At 40.8% G+C, this 16,990-nt stretch overlaps 1 protein-coding gene across 1 annotated transcript in view; it reads left to right on the plus strand.

The window, feature by feature from the left end:
* The window catches only part of ror1 (receptor tyrosine kinase-like orphan receptor 1), a 171,338-nt gene that overhangs the window by 150,251 nt on the left and 4,097 nt on the right, over positions 1 to 16,990 (plus strand). Inside the window, exons 6-11 of the mRNA XM_089000497.1 lie at positions 565 to 882; positions 1,690 to 1,935; positions 2,017 to 2,231; positions 8,782 to 8,961; positions 12,385 to 12,612; positions 16,248 to 16,612. Coding sequence (XP_088856623.1) covers positions 565 to 882; positions 1,690 to 1,935; positions 2,017 to 2,231; positions 8,782 to 8,961; positions 12,385 to 12,612; positions 16,248 to 16,612 — 1,552 coding nt within the window. The remainder of the gene's footprint in view (positions 1 to 564; positions 883 to 1,689; positions 1,936 to 2,016; positions 2,232 to 8,781; positions 8,962 to 12,384; positions 12,613 to 16,247; positions 16,613 to 16,990) is intronic.

Consider the following 16,990-nt stretch of genomic DNA (forward strand, 5'->3'; position numbering starts at 1 on the left):
ACTAATGATGTCACACACAAATCTGGGACGCGGGGACTACTGACAGAGCACATTTACGATGCCACTTAAGTATGAGGTGTGAAGTAGGACTGAGAATTGTCGCTTTTAAGATGGTCAGAACACTTTGCAGCTTTACATTTCAAGACGTCTCCAGTCATCTAAAAAAAATCACTTGTTTTTGAAGAACTTGTGCTTGTGGTTTGGAAAAAAGCCAATTTTCTGCATTCACCTTTAATTGCCTGTCCGCTCCCCCACAAAGAGCTGTTTTAGCGATAATCTTCACCACAAAGAAACATATGTTTGCAATAACTGCCCAGTCTATGAATCATGCTCTCACGCGTTTAAAACTGCAGGTTTTTATTGTCAGTTGATCACTTTCATCCTTCAGGCATGTGGACGGTGAACTATATGAGTATGGCTGTTGTCTTTTCTTATGTGTGAATGACTCATGTTATTGGCTGGAATAAAATGTAAATGAATGCATAAAATTAAAGAAAGAAGGTGACAGACAATGTTTTACGATATTTCCTGTCTGGAACTGACTTTGCCCACTTTGTTCCCCAGCCGCCTTCACCATGATCGGCACGTCCAACCATCTCTCCGATCGCTGCTCCCAGTTTGCGATCCCGTCCCTCTGCCACTTTGCCTTCCCGACCTGTGACCGCAGCTCGGGCGCCGACAAACCGCGGGATCTGTGCAAGGATGAGTGTGAGATTCTGGAGAATGACTTGTGCAAGACAGAGTACATCATCGCCCGCTCAAACCCGATCATCCTGAAAAGGTTGAAACTGCCCAACTGTGAGGATCTGGCTGCCTCAGACAGTCTCGAGGCAGTCAACTGTCTGAGGATCGGCATCCCCATGGCGGAGCCGATTAATAAAAGTAAGGCACCTCTGATTCCATATTCTACAGTATATAATATCCAACATAATGAGACTTGCTTTGGTTCATCAGTGAGTCGTATGTCTCGTATTTTGATACCTTATTGAGCAAAAATAGAGGCCAAGAAGAGCTCTTGCAATCGGTGGCAGGTAAAACTGTGGCTGGTAATTGAAATTGCCATTGAAAGCCAAACTAAAAGAATCAACCTCGCTGTTTCATAACATAATTAACCTTATTGTGATGTTGCAATTTGTCTGGTCATCTTTGCGTGAATGCCCAATCCTGCCGATAGTATTTTTGGTTTGTCGGCGCCCGAATATCCGTAACATCTCAAATTCATCTCACAAATCTTGGTGACCAAGTGATTAGCACTGCTTACAGTTCTGAAGTTGGGGTTTGAAAGCAGCCTTGCGTTATGTGTGGAATTTGTTCTGTTTGTTATCATGTGTAACTTGTGTTCCACAAAAACTTGCATTTAGGTAAAGAGAACAAAAAAATAATCCATCTGTCTAATATGTGTGTCAACTGGATGTTTATTTTGTTTTTGTTTTTTTTCCTGCGACTGGCTCATGACCAACCCAGATAGACCCCCCGCCTTTTGCATTAAGTCAACTGATCTCGAGCCCACCTATTCAGGGCAAGGTGTGTTGAGTGCAAATGTACGGATAAATGACTAATCTTAACTGACATTTAGCTGTCTTCAAGGAAAACTTCAGACATCTTGCCAACAATAATACTTTCCGTAGACCTATCCATTTTTACAGGAAACCCAAAACCTGTAATGCTGTCTCTTTTGCTCTCCGGCAGATCACAAGTGTTACAACAGCAGCGGATCAGAATACCGCGGCACCATCAGTATGACCAAGTCCGGCCGTCAGTGTCAACCGTGGAATTCGCAATATCCACATAGCCACAACTTCCTGGCTGCCCGCTACCTGGAACTCAACGGGGGTCATTCGTACTGCCGCAACCCAGGAAACAAACACGAGGCCCCCTGGTGCTTCACGCTGGACGAAGGGGTCCGCGTGGAGCTCTGCGACATCCCCCTCTGTGGTGCGGAAGTGTTTACAATCACCTTTCAGACATGAATGGACAATCAGTATGTTGTGTAATGTCGTTCTTTATTTCCGATAGACCATCAAGAGAAATCTGGTGGTGGCAACATGGAGATCTTGTACATTCTGGTTCCAAGTGTGGCCATCCCGCTGGCCATTGCCTTGCTTTTCTTCTTCATTTGCGTGTGCCGCAACAACCAGAAGTCTGCCAGGCCACCTGTCCCTCGCCAGCCCAAACCGGTCCGTGGTCAAAATGTGGAGATGTCTATGCTCACAACAGCATACAAGCCAAAGGTACGTCACATGGTAAAATAAGCAATCTCTCTGAGTTACTTTTAACATTTGCTTGGATTTTACTCATCTGGATGTAATTTCATCTCTTTGTGGCCATTTTCTTTCTGGAAATAAATCTGAATATTTATTGGAAATGGAGTCTGACAGAAGGAGGTTTAAGAGTGGACAGAAGAGGAAGGAGAGACCAATACAAGGCAATATAAAACCAAATACGATGTCATGCGCAGCAGGTGTTGGATGTTGGTAATGTTATGTTTGGCGAGACGGTAGCGCTGTGTCCTGTGAGTGAAGGACACAATGAGCAGAAATTGGTACTCGACAGGAATGTGGTGCGAATGACTATGTAGTGCCAAAACACTTGAAAGCATTTTAATGCAAAATCCGGGAAGTAAAAATAATCACAAGCAATAATTATGTTGTGGACAGACCTAATAATTAAATCCAGGTAGGTTTATCTCCAGGGAGACTTGTGCTGCCTTTGTTTTGGCTTATTTCTCTCAAATCTATTGAATTATCTTCAAGCATTTGTGTTCTTTCCATGTACGTTTTGAGAATATCACATGCGTCAGAGTACCGTTGCCTCTTTTGTTGTACAGTAAAGTCTCGTTATATCGATATTGGATATATCGATAATCCCGGTTATATCGATACTATTTCTATGCACGCACGGAGAAAATTACATGCAAACAGGGTCGGATATATCGATAGTCCCGGTTATATCGATATTTTTCGGACTCCCTTGAATATCGATATAACGAGACTTTACTGTATTTGTTCCATCTTGAAGCCTACGTAAATCACATTCTCAGACAAAAATGTAACAGATATTCACCTAAGACATATCACTACAAGTAAAAGAATCACTTTTAGAACTTTGAGAATTACCACTTTATTGTTGGAAGATGACAGCTTTTTTATATGTATTTTTTTCCTTTCTTTTTCCGTTTGATATTCAGAACATAGACTTCTGATAAGTGCCAACTTCTTGTAGATCTATTTTTTTATATCATTGTTCTTTTTCCTTTTTGGTGAACTCTTTTTTCTTGATTTTATAGTTCTGTTTATGAGATTTATTTGGTTGTAGTGTGACATAGTGTAGTACTACACTAATATTTTTTATTTATTTATTTATTATTTATGTTTTATTGTGACCAGTTACACTGCTATATACATGAGCACAAACTCACTCATTCTCACACACATTCTAGTCAAATAAAGTCATATTTATTTATGTAGCCCTAAATCACAGAAAAGGTCTCAATGGGCTTCACATGCCAACAGTGGACAAGTATTAACGGCATTCTCTGATCTTGAACCCCAGGAGGGCAAGGAAAAACATCAGGGGAAGAATGAGCAACATTGCAAAGGGTTTCACAGATGGGGGAATCACCTTTTTGGCCAACATAATCAGTGTTCTGAAGATGCCGAGTGGACAATATTTAACACAATATGGTGACTGTTAGTTGAAATAATGTAAGATGAAATCCTGCAGGATGATGCCTTCGCAGAGAAGGGTGCTCCCTCAAAACCTAGCCGGTTTGGTCACTGAAAAAAAAATTGAAACATGCAAATTGACAAACGAACGTCCGTTTGTCAATTTGCATACTCGGCACCGGCTTCGGACTACACCCTGACTGAAAAGTGTACTTGAGAGTTTTTGAAAGCCGCTCATAAAGAGGAGTAAATGTGGCTTGTAGCGGTTTGCTTGTCGCATTTGCTTTATTGAATATAACAAATGTTTGATTTGAAAACAAAAATTGCTTTTTTTTCTTGAAGCAGTTGTCGGCCACCCGGGCTGAGACGTTTTGAAAGTTGTACACCTGACGTAAAAGTTGGACGTCCCGGGCCACCGGGCAGACGCTATTTCAAACACTGGATTATCATTGTCAAAGGAAGCGCGAAAGTACAGTGATGCCTTAGTTTACAAACTTAATTGGTTCCCAGAAAGTGTAAGGCAAAAAGTTTGTCTGCCAAACATTTATTTCCCATCAGAAACCATTAAAAATTGGAATAATCCGTTCCCAGATCCCCATAAAACATAATTTTCTACTAAATAAGCCTTAAAACTACACAGAATAGACCTTATTTTATGTATAATAAATGTGCTATTGGATTGTAAGTAAATAAATAAACTGTACTGTAGAATAAAGTCCCTTTATTTACCTTTGAGATGATCGTTCGATGTAGTTGCCTCTTGATGATATCTGAGTGAATTTGACGTGCTTTCTCGGCAATAATACCCTCACACACTGTGCCCTACTAGCTGCTTTTCGTTAATCCACATCAACAGAAGTTTTTCAACCTCTTCTATTGACTAAAACCGTTGCTTAGACATTACAGAAACACCCTTAGCCACACTTAGCAATGGTTGACTTAGCACACTGGGACGCTAAGTCACACAAATGCACACCTCGTTCGTGTTTTTTGATGATCTCCTTCTGCTCGACCTGTGGTGGGGTCTTTTTAGGTCCGTCCCATTAGAGCAAAAATACTCCACTCGATATCAAACCAAGTCTGCACTCAAAGAAAGTTGGCGTGGAAATCTAGTCCGCCAGCCACCGCAGCAGTGTTTGGCCGTGTTGTTTGGTGTGCATCCGCAGAAAATTAGTCTGCCAGCCACAATGGCGCTGTGTCGTTTGGTTTGTCTGTCGAAAACTAGTTCGTATGCCAAGATTATATTCTCACGAATTTAATGTTCGTAAGGTAAAAAGTTTGTGAGCTAAAGCATTCGTAAGCTGAGGTATCACTTATAATATTGATGAAGTGTCGCAATTTATAGCCAGGCTAAAATCATTAATCACTCCAGCAAGGACCATCTCCGTAGAGTGCTCTGACCTAAATCCAGAATGAAGAGCTTCCAATGAAATTGTAGTACAGATGTAATCATTAAGATATTCCAATGTGACTTTTTGAAAGATTCTCACAATAAACAGATTTGAAATTGGTCTTTAAAAACCGATATTCCTTCGGCTGGGGTATGGTCTCTTTAGTCGGAGTGGAATAACATCTGTCTTAAAAGGTGCTGATACAATGCCAATGGAGTGTAATACATTCATAATTTTTACGATGGAAGGTCCTAAAAATCATATACAATTCTTTAACAAGTTTGCTAAGAAGCGGCTCTAGTACACAAGTTGTCTGTTTTGTTGTAGCACTACTTTTGACACTTACACCCCCTTTTGGGCAAGCCTGTGGTGACTCTAAATGAAGTCTTGTGTTTTGCCTTTTGAAGTCATGAGAGCAGACTGCAAGACAGAATCGTAATACAGCACCACGCCGTGTGTCTTTCGTCCAATAGCTCGCTGACTCCTGCGGTCATGCATCGTCGTGGAGATCCTCATATCTTTCTCATTAAAGCCCAGCAGGTCCTGGAATGTTTGATTACACTTCTTTTTGTTACCTCCAAACTCCCCATTTTGTCACAGCCAACTACTGCTCCAGGGTTAACAGAATGTAGTTTACTCAAGGCTGCATGTCACTCTGTTTTTGGTAGAGGTAGAGTGGAATTAATGAGATGGACCATTGGCCGGTGTTCAAGGTGGAATGCAAAATATTCCTGTCACAGTTCGTGGAAACAACCATGGAAAATGGCAGATGTGTCAGGTGTGATGAATATCTTGTATTTACTTTGTAGTGTGGGGAGGGACAGTGTTGCTGGCCTCCTTGCTGTTTTTGAATGACCTCGTGTCAGGTTTAAAAAGATCAAAAGGTATGTATGAATGGAATTGTCTCTCAGAAATTGAAGGGTCCACATGGGGGAAAACATGATCTTCCTCAACGGTTGGAAAACTTGATTCTCATCTTATTGACATATATACTGAACTGTTATACCCCAAGTGGATTCCAAAACTTTTTCAAAGGTGAATATTACTTTTTGAAAATGTATGTTTTTGTCTGAAAGTTGGCTTCATGAGGAGGGTGAATCTCCAATTTTAACTTCTCAATAAGAGATGTCTTTATTTGTTTCAAAATGTTCATTTGATGCCTGTAATGTCATGAGAGGCTCGCTCTCAGCGGGGCAGGACAAAGAATGCATTGGACGACAGGTTTGAATGCAAACAAAGATTTTAATAGGGGATTTCAGGGGGAATTCACAAGCAAAAAAAAGGCAAGAATGGCGTCCCTTCTAATTCTTAAATTATAACAAAGTCTCTTTTGAGGTGAAACTGAAGATGGGGTTCTCTCCCATGTATTTCTAGGCCTCATCCCTCTTGACGTCCTTCCTAGGTAGCCTAGCCACCTTTAGCAAGGGTCCAAATCCAGTGTTCCGTCCTAGGGTCCCAACTGGCGACGAGTTCTATGCAGCAATCCGTTTCTCTGTGTTCCTCCACAGAGGACAACAATGAAGCTTGTCTCCCCTGGCCACACACTCAGAGGCTCTCTGGCCTTCAAGGCCTTACATGACAATCAAGTCATGATCAGCCACAGTTGTGTGATTTGGACTGCTGCCTTCCACCAGATGAGGCCAAAACTCCATTTTAGGGGAAATATATTTTCCCTCCAGGACCTAGCCTCTCGTGACATCACATGCTGCTTTATTTTTTGAAATTTAAATTAGGTTTTTGAGATATTTATGTGTCTATGTTTAAGAACGACCCATAGAAGCTTGTGCAATGCAGATTTTACCAGTGTTATCATCTTTCTATCAGCATTTACTTTTCAGAATAAAAATCCACCTGTTGCGAAACCTAACCCTTATTTTGTAAATCTTACTTAATATATTTCTATATCTCTAGTTACATTATTAGCATCGAAACCTGATAGTATACTGTAAAGAAATTGGAGAAGGTCTGCAATTGCTGCCAAATACGTACATAATAATTTAGGAAAGTTTACTTATATCTATGGTTAAAAAATGTAGTCAAAATGTACTGACCAGTGGTCAGTCTCTTGACTTGAGTTATTCATTGTCTAATCTTTTGCGTCATTCTCCTGATGACATCAAGCTCAATCTATGACACTCTAAGGTGTTTTTTCTGTATTCTTAATTACTGTATTAAAAATTGAATAATTGAGTACACAGATGGACATGGATGAAATAAACGGTGGAAGTAATGATGTCTCACATGTCATTTTCAGCAAAAATATATCCTTCAAATTAAAAAAGAACCCCTTTAATTAACAATACTTTAACGAAAATGTGACTAAATAGATGTTAAGATTTCACAGCATAATGTGATATCCTTAAAACCAACAAAGTATTTGTTCTCTCGTTTCTCCTTGCGACTGCTTGGCTTCTGTGGAGGATCACACTGGGGTCAACGCCTGTGACAAACCACTTAGACACACATACACAACACATATACACAAAACGTGGCGGTGTAAGGAGGATCTGAGGCTTTGGGTGGGGCGGGAAGAAGGGGTGAAACAAACCTTTAACTAAAAACATCTGTGTCACATCATGCACACACCCAGCCCCCTTTACCCCTAACGCCCCCTCAGAGCTCATGCAGGGTGGCAAAGATGTGTCACTGCACAACTGACTGCTTTGCATCTTCAGTCTTTCAGTCAATTGGGAAATTTCTTGACAGCATTCTTTTCAAGAGAGAAAAAACACCCACCGGACGGCTATTGTGGTTACATGCATAATGTGATGTTTGATTACCTTCGAGTATCTTTAGCCATCATATAATATGAAGACTGAAAATATGGCCTTGGTACAGCATGTACTTGAAGAAACCGAGCATACTCCACAGTTACACATATGATCAAGGTTGGAAATGCAATTTTGAACGGTTAACTTTGACATCTCTTTTTGCACGGCTGCATTTGTGTGGTCTCTCTGTGCTGCGCAACAGAAGATATGCACAACTGAAAATTGAGATCCATACATCTGGAATACATTTTTAATACTACATTCGAGATACAATTGAATTATAAGTTATTTAAATTAAACTGAAGCTACACATAATGTGAAATGTGACCAACAGTGTTTTAGGTGTGTTTTTTTTTCATTGCAGTATAAGTTGATGGGGCTTTTTGTATTTAATGTGCACTTACGTTCCAAATAAGAAAAATGCTTAAATAGCCAACCAGACACAATTGACAATGGTGATTGATTGTTTTCCACCAAAGCCTTCACGACATCACCTTTTTAAGTACAATCAAAGGAATCTACACTTTTTTTGCTGGGTCTGCCTGTTTGAGCTTATTTTTCAATATTTTATGTCGTACAAGCTGTTATTTACCTGTTAGCAGGACACCCATCCTTGTATTTTGTTCTTATGCAGGCTTCACACAAAAGCCCGTTCATTGCAAACTACTTTTTTGACCTTGTCAAAGCGTGCGCTGTTGATTGCAAAAACCGCTACCCATGACAATGTGATTGCACAAACATGCAATTGCCGAACCACATTTTCCCCCGCTTTCAACCTCGGCAGACTTTTGTGCTCTATTGAGTTTCTTTTTCCCCCATTTTTGTGACATTCCATTCAATTTTACATTGTAATGCAGCAAGTATCTTGCCAGCATGAGATTTGAAAAAATACGGAAATATTCGCATATGAAACATTGATGAGAAAAGTGCACATGAACTGTTCTCTCTCTGCAGAGTAAAGCCAAAGAGCTTCCCCTGTCGGCGGTGCGTTTCATGGAAGAGCTTGGAGAATGCTCACTGGGGAAGATATACAAGGGCCACTTGTACTTGCCAGGCATGGACCAAGCACAACTGGTCGCCATCAAGACTTTAAAGGACATCGCGAGTGTCCAGCAGTGGAATGACTTTCAGCAGGTACGCTTTCTCGGGATAAGTCCATTCTCTTGGTAGTTTTGACAAGCAGTTACAAATATACAAGATTTATGCTGTTGAATATCCAACAAAGAAAAACAACAACATTGCATATCTTAACAAACACAATAGACCTAAGGTAGTGGTTTGCTGATCTGCCTGAAAAATGCATGTCCGTCATGGTAAACTCCAAATTGAAGGAAATGCTTATATGTTGGTAGTCGACTCGTGAGTGCATCGGGCTTGCAGCGCAGAGGTGCATGGTTCAATTCTGGCATAGATCATCCTGTGTGCAATTTGCATATTCTACCCGAGCCTTCGTGGATTTTCTCCAGCTATTAAGATTTCCACCCACATTCCAAAAACATGCCTGGTAGGTTAATGGAACACTCGAAATTGTCCCAAGGTATGAGTGTTAGCACGAATGATTGTTCGTCTCTGTGTGCTCTGTGATTGGCTGGCAACTGGTTCAGAGTGTCCTGGACCTACTGCCCGAATACATCTGGGATAGGCTTCAAAAACTGCTGGATACAGTAAAGGTACCGTATTTTCTAGTTTATAAGGCGCCTTATATGTAATATTGAGCCACAACAGGGCTCTCAACTACTGTCAGCAGCCACCGACTCCATTCCCCCTGAAGAAGGAGTAGTGCGTAACCCCAGCCTCTCCTGTCGCACCTTATAATGGGGTATGCCTTATATTTAGAAAACTTTTATCTCTTTATATATTATATTTGGAAAACGTTTTTTCATTCATTGAAGGTGTGCCTTATATTCTGGTGCGCTTTACACTATACTGTATATGGAAAAAGTTTGAAAATACACCATTCATCGGGGGTGCACCTTAAACTCCGGTATATAAAACGGTATCTAAAAAAATTCCAAATTAAAAGAATATAAAAAAAATATCACAAAGTTAGAACTACCTGCTACAAAATGAGACAAGTACGAGACCTGGTGCTTTGAGTCTTTCTGACTCCAAGCGTCTCTTAAAGGACAACCGACACCATTTTTTGTTTCCTAACTGACATCAGAAAAACGTTTTATAGCATCTAAAATACCCAAAACACGCAGGCTGATATTTTTAGTCAAATGCAAGACACCAATAAAAAAAACTTAGTGTGCTAAATCTGCAAAAAATTGTGCTGCGAATTGGGCATTTTCAGAAAGTCCCGCCCCCAGTTTGTGACGTCACGCCAAGATGTCTTGCCTTGCTCGAGAATCAAAACAATGGCTTCAGATTTGGAGAAGATACTTTCTTGTTACGCATCCAGTTATGAATATGATTCAAATAGTTCTGAAGAGGAAAGCATAAATGTTTGCAATCGATTAAAGAAGGTCTTCCGGGTCATTTTGAGGCATCAAGACTGTAGTGTCCCAGAAAATACAGAAGATGGCGCCAGAGCTCAGTTAAAAATGGGCTGATTTTTCTGCTGAGACATTGTGTCAACTAGAATCAAAGAGTAGTCTTGGTGCAACACAAAACGATTCACCATCGCGTTATTTATGTGTTTCCTTCTAATTTCCCCAGCAACACGGATCAACACGAAGTTTTCAGACGAAACAAAGTACTGCAAAATGCATTGTGTGTCCTTTCTCGGTCAGGGGCGTTCCTTCCGTGACGTGACGTCAGGACTCATCACCAACTCAAAATCGAGACTTCCTGAATATTCAGCGCGAGTCTTAACGTAAAATATAGCTATATGCGGTGGAATCTTTGTAAAATACGCTCAGTCGAAGTCATTTGAAGCGATTTTACAAATTATGGACACAACTTGTCCGGAGGCGTCGGTTGTCCTTTAAATATTACCTACTTTGTAACCCGCGTTGTTTAATCAGATAAATGTAACTTTCACTTCTGCGGTCATCATTGCTCCTCTCCTCTCTTTGGATACCGTGTAAATGTAAATGAATGAAAATAAAACCTTTCGCAATTCCAGCTAAATTCATTGTAATCCAGAACTACCATTGCTATGAATCGATTGTTAAAGTAACGTAGTAAAACGAGTTTACTGCACGTTTTTAATGGGTTCAGGAATTCCCATTTGACAGCGGTCCACATGTAGTAGATAATATTTCTATTTCTCTCTATCTCTCTTCGTCCCGTCCCCCCCACTGTCCCGTGCTCTGCAACTTGAATTAACTGCGCCATCTGGCGTTAAAATGTTTGTCATTACAAGTCCAAATGAAATGATTGCAACCAGGTTAAAAAAAAAGAAATAGATGCCGTACACCACACATGTTATAAAGTGTGCATATACCGTGTGGGATGATACGCTTTTTTTATGAGAGTTTTTTACACAAATCCAGCAGACATTTAAACAGCTTCTTCCCCCAAGCCATTAACTCTTTGAACTCTTTCAACAGTAGCCAAAATGGAACTGTATAGTGCCACTTAGCAGTTTTTTTGACAACGATACTAGTGCAGCGTGTTCTACCGGAAACAAATTCCTTGTGTGTCCTACATACTTGGCAATAAAGATGATTCTGATTCTGATTCTGATTCTGATGAATTTTAATATCTTAAAATGGGCAACTCACTCAATTGTACATTCAGTTTATTTATGTTTCGTGGTAATTTTCTACTCTGCTTATCAATGCTTGCTTCCTTGGTTTTGTGGAGCCACACACAGTGAAAGTCTCCACGTTTGTGGGGATTTCTAAAAAGAAAGACGACATTAACAGGCAGTCATGCGTTTCTCCAAAGCTGCTGCTTTGCCAGCGGAACGCTCTGTCTTCCCACAAGATCTGAAGCGTGTCCTGTTTTATTTCCACAGAAGGTACTTGAAATGCGGCAGTCGACAAATGTGGCTCTGTAGATTGAAAAGGGATATTTCAGCAGATGTGTGAAAGGATGTTCACTGAAAATGGTTGAACACATAAACAGTAGGGCGGCCCGGTAGTCGAGTGGTTAGCACACCGGCTTCACAGTGCAGAGGTCGCCGGTTCGCGTCCCGGTCCGGCCTCCCTGTGTGGAGTTTGTTCTCCCCAGACCCGCGTGGGTTTTCTCCGGGTCCTCCGGTTTCCTCCCACACTCCAAAAACATGCATGGCAGGCAGATTGAACACTCCAAATTGTCCCTAGGTGTGAGTGTGAGAGGGACTGTTGTACGTCATTGTGTGCCCTGCGATTGGCTGGCAACCAATTCAGGGTGTCCCCCGCCTCGTGCCCGAAAACAGCTGAGATAGGCTCCAGCAACCCTCGCGACCCTAATGAGGAATAAGCGGTACGGAAAATGAGATGAGATGAGATGAGACATAAACAGTAGTTCAACATTATTAATCAGAATGTCTGGGTGAACGTCAAAACTTCAAAGAGAGGTAAAGATATTACCATTCGGTCCGCCTGAATCTCCAGATGAAGCATTGTTGTCAAGAAAGAACCCCTTTGTATGTCATTTAACTTATTATTTTGGTTGCTGTTGCAGGAGGCCGCCGTGCTGACAGAGCTGCAGCACCCAAACGTGGTGTGCCTACTTGGTGTTGTGACCCAGGAGCAGCACGTCTGTTTGCTGTTTGAGTTTCTTCCTCAAGGCGATCTTCATGAGTTCCTCATCATGCGTTCGCCACATTCCGACGTGGGCTGCAGCAGTGATGAGGATGGAACCGTTAAATCCAGCCTGGATCATGGTGACTTCCTCCATATGGCCATACAGGCAAGAGTTGTTGAATCTTTTTTTTGAGGGGTTGGGGAGGGGAGAACAGGTTTTTTTTTTTTAATGGAAGCAAGCTTTACTTCCATAATCAAATATAAATATGAAACCAAAGTTCCAACTACTTGAACTTCTATGAAGTTCCCAGGTTTGTATTTGCAACGTATATTACAGGTAATTATTTTTATATGTCATAATATGTAATAGTATCCTCTGGACCCTGGGGTGACCTGGGAGTCTGTTTGAAAGGAAAAGTCAAGACAGCATTTAGACATGTTTAAAATTAAACCCTTACAGGGACGTTACTATATTGTACAGCTTATCATCTTGTCAGGTTACAGGGTACATAAAAGGGTTCAAGTGCTTTCTTAGCAATGAAAAATGCTAATGAAGTAATGAAATTGTGTGCCATTGAGCGCCATTTCCTAATTTGTTCGTTTTTTTTTGTGGGGGACCTCTGACAATGTTTTAATCTTCCACGAGGGGACAGCATTTCCCTTGTTTCCATGTTAGTGTTTTGTTACAGCACCAGCTATTGATAAAGCGCTGTATTAATCACTAAGTATGTATTGTATTGTATTGTTTTTTGGACAGCGCCCATTTCCAGCTCATATAACTCCAGACCCATATAATTTAGGAATTAACTATATTTTTTTTCTGATGAAAGAAGAGATTATAAGGTTTCCTGTGCTAAATTGGATGTTTTAAACCACAGGTGTAGAAGTCAAGGCCCGCGGGCCAAATCCGGCCTGCCACATCATTTTTTTCGGCCCGCGAAAGCAAATCCAACTTGTTAAATTCCATGATGATTGCTAAAATCTGAGCCAAAATTTCATATTTTTGGATGTCAACCACAATAAAAGTCATTATTCTTGACTTCAGATTTGAAAACGAGTTATTCATGAATTTGCTGTGTGCTCTATATGTAATATTTGAAGGGATTTAAACATTCTAATGGGTTCCCCAAATTCATAACGGCCCTCGAGAGGAAACAGATAACTACAATTGTTGTGGTTTTGTTTTAAACAGTTTGTGTTGTCCTAAAACTCAATATTCTGTGGGTCCTGCAATTTGAGTGAAAATGACAAAAACCCCGACACAGGAGTGGACACATTTTTGCACATTGTCTGGCAGTGAATGAGTTAATGAAAAACTAGTTTTCAAATTTTAAGTAAAAGATAATGACTGTTATGCTTTACATGAAAAAATTTTGGTTCCACCTTTGACAAGCACCATGGAATTTCACCAGTTTGATTTTTTTTTGCGGGCCGAATAAAATGATATGGCAGGCCAGAATTGGCCCCCGGAACTGGACTTTGAGAGCTGTAGCATAAAGGCTATTTAAAAATACTGTAAATTTGCTTTCACACTTTTAACAATGATGAAACATTTAATAGCCTGAACATGAGCATTTAGACCTGGGCTATTGCATTGTACACATATAAAGGGGCTGTGAATTAAACAATGACACCAGGACACTTTTAATGATAGAGGATATCCCTTAAAGGACAACCGACGTCTCCGGACAAGTTGTGTCCATAATTTGTAAAATGGCTTCAAATGACTTCTACTGAGCGTATTTTACAAAGATTCCACCGCATATAGCTATATTTTACGTTTACGTTCAACAGTAGCCAAAATGGAACTGTATAGTGCCACTTAGCAGTTTTTTTGACAACGATACTAGTGCAGCGTGTTCTACCGGAAACAAATTCCTTGTGTGTCCTACATACTTGGCAATAAAGATGATTCTGATTCTGATTCTGATTAAGACTCACGATGAATATTCAGGAAGTCTTGTTTTTGAGTTGGTCACGAGTCCATACGTGACGTCACTGAAGGAACGCCCCTGACCGAAAAAAAGACACATTGTCCTTCCATCACGTCAATGTATTTTGCTGTACTTGTTTGGTCTGAAAACATCGTGTTGCACCATAAAGCCACCAGAAAAGGGCGACCAAGCTCCATGGAAGGAATTTATCAGCCTGTGGAAACGGGCTGATTAATTCCTCACAGGAGCTTGGACGCCATTTTCTGCCTCTTTTTGGGTGATACATTTCCCCCCAATGTTGCCTCAAAATGGCACGGAATAAATTATTTAATGGATTGCAAACATGTATGCTTTACTCTTCAGAACTATTTGAATCATATTCATAACTGACTGGATGTGTAACAAGCATATTCTCTGAATCTGAAACCATTGTTTTGATTCTACAGCAATGCAAGACGTCTTGGCGTGACGTCACGAACTGAGGGCGGGATTTTCTGAAAATGCCCAATTCGCAGCTCAATTTTTTGCAGATTTTGGACATTTTAAGTCAGCCGCCACCAACTCCATTTCCCCCTGTAGAAAAAGTAGTGCATAACCCAAGCCTCTACTGTAGCGCCTTGGAATGTGGTGTGCCTTATATTTGGAAAACCTTTATATACGCTTTTATATATTATATTTGGAATACTTTTTTAATTCACTGAAGCTGCGCCTTATACTCTGGTGCGCCTTATCAACCGGAAAATATGGTGGGTTCAAGTGTCTGCATGACATGCACATGGGGCAATTAAAGCACAACCGACGCCTCCGGACAAGTTGTGTGCATAATTTGTAAAATCACTTGAAATGACTTCTCCTGAGCGTATTTTACAAAGATTTCACCGCATATAGCTATATTTTACGTTTTAAGACTCGTGCGGAATATTCATGAAGTCTTGTTTTCGAGTTGCTGACGATTCCAGACGTGACGTCACGTCTGGAAGGAACGTCCCTGATCGAGAAAGCGACACACAATGCATTTTGGGTACTTTGTTTGGTCTGAAAACATCGTGTTGATCCGTGTTGATGGCGAAATTAGAAGGAAAACACATAACTAACGCACCAAGAGTACTATTTGACACAAAATCCCAGCAGACACATCAGCCCATTTCCAACGGAGCTTGGGCACCATCTTGTGCATTTTCTGGGCCTCTACATTGGAGTCCTGACAGCTCGAATTGATCTGGAAGGACTTCTTTACTCGATTGCAAACATTTATGGGTTTCTCTTCAGATCTATTTGAATCATATTCATAACTGGATGAGTAAAAGAAAGCGTCTTCTCCGAATCTGAAGCCATTGTTTTGATGCTCGAGCAAGGCAAGACGTCCTGGTGTGACGTCACGAACAAGTGGGCGGGAACTTCTGAAACTGGCCACTTCTGGGGTCATTTTGAAGCCGTTTTGGGACACTTTAACTCATTTTTATTGGTGTTTTGCATTTGACTAAAAATATTATTGGGTATTTTAGATGCTACAAAACGTTTTTCTGATGTCAGTTAGGAAACAAAATAATGGTGTTGGTTGTCTTTTCAGAAAATGCGGAACATCTGTGTCTCATATTGGGAATAAACATTAAATTCTGAATTACAGAACAATTCCATATTTTACGGTTTAATTATAGGTGATGTATTTTGTATGCCCAAAATTTGTTCCATGCAGTTTCCCGAAATGTAATGGCAAATGGCCAAAAATTTTTAGCTGCTCTGCCACCTCAGTCATAAAACAGAAAGTAACACATTGTTTTTCATGCATTTTCCTTGTGTCATATATTATGCAAGTGTTTATGTTGAGAATGACCTTCTGAAATATTTTCTTGATTTTTTTTAACAGGTTGCTGCTGGAATGGAGTACTTGGCCAGTCACTTTTATATTCATAAGGACCTTGCAGCGCGGAACATTCTGGTTGGCGAGCAGCTCCACGTGAAGATATCCGACCTGGGCCTCTCACGAGAGATCTACTCATCGGACTACTACTGCATCCAACCCAAAACCCTTTTTCCTATTCGCTGGATGCCACCCGAGGCTATTACCTACGGAAAGTTCACCACAGACTCGGACATCTGGTCCTTTGGGGTGGTACTGTGGGAGGTCTTCAGTTACGGCCTGCAACCTTATTATGGCTTCTCCAACCAAGAAGTGATGGAGATGGTTCGAAAAAGGCAGCTGCTGCCTTGTCCTGAAGACTGTCCGCCAAGGTATGGTTGCAGAAAACAATTATTTTCAAATCAAATCAACAAAGAAGCCATTTACATTTCCTTATTTCACTAAATATGAAAAGGTCAAATGATAAAGCCACATATTTGTTGACATTATTGTAGTCATCGGATTTACCGCCTGATGTTAACGCCATGCAAGTTGTGTAGAATGTTGTGAAGATATCGTGGTGAACGCTTAAAAAAGTCAATGTGTTTACATTACTTAACTGAGGTACACAAACTGTCTAACTCATTCACTGCCATTCACAAATGTCTTCGGGAATGGAAAATATAACATTGAGCGCCATTCTCGAATTTGGTTGGGTTTTGTTTTCTCATGCTTCGGCGCCGATGAAGCGCTGGCCATGGCCTCTGGCA

This window comes from Hippocampus bargibanti, linkage group LG07 (assembly GCF_051943395.1).
Source record: "Hippocampus bargibanti isolate YZ-2025 linkage group LG07, ASM5194339v1, whole genome shotgun sequence".
Taxonomy (NCBI): Eukaryota; Metazoa; Chordata; class Actinopteri; order Syngnathiformes; family Syngnathidae; genus Hippocampus; species Hippocampus bargibanti.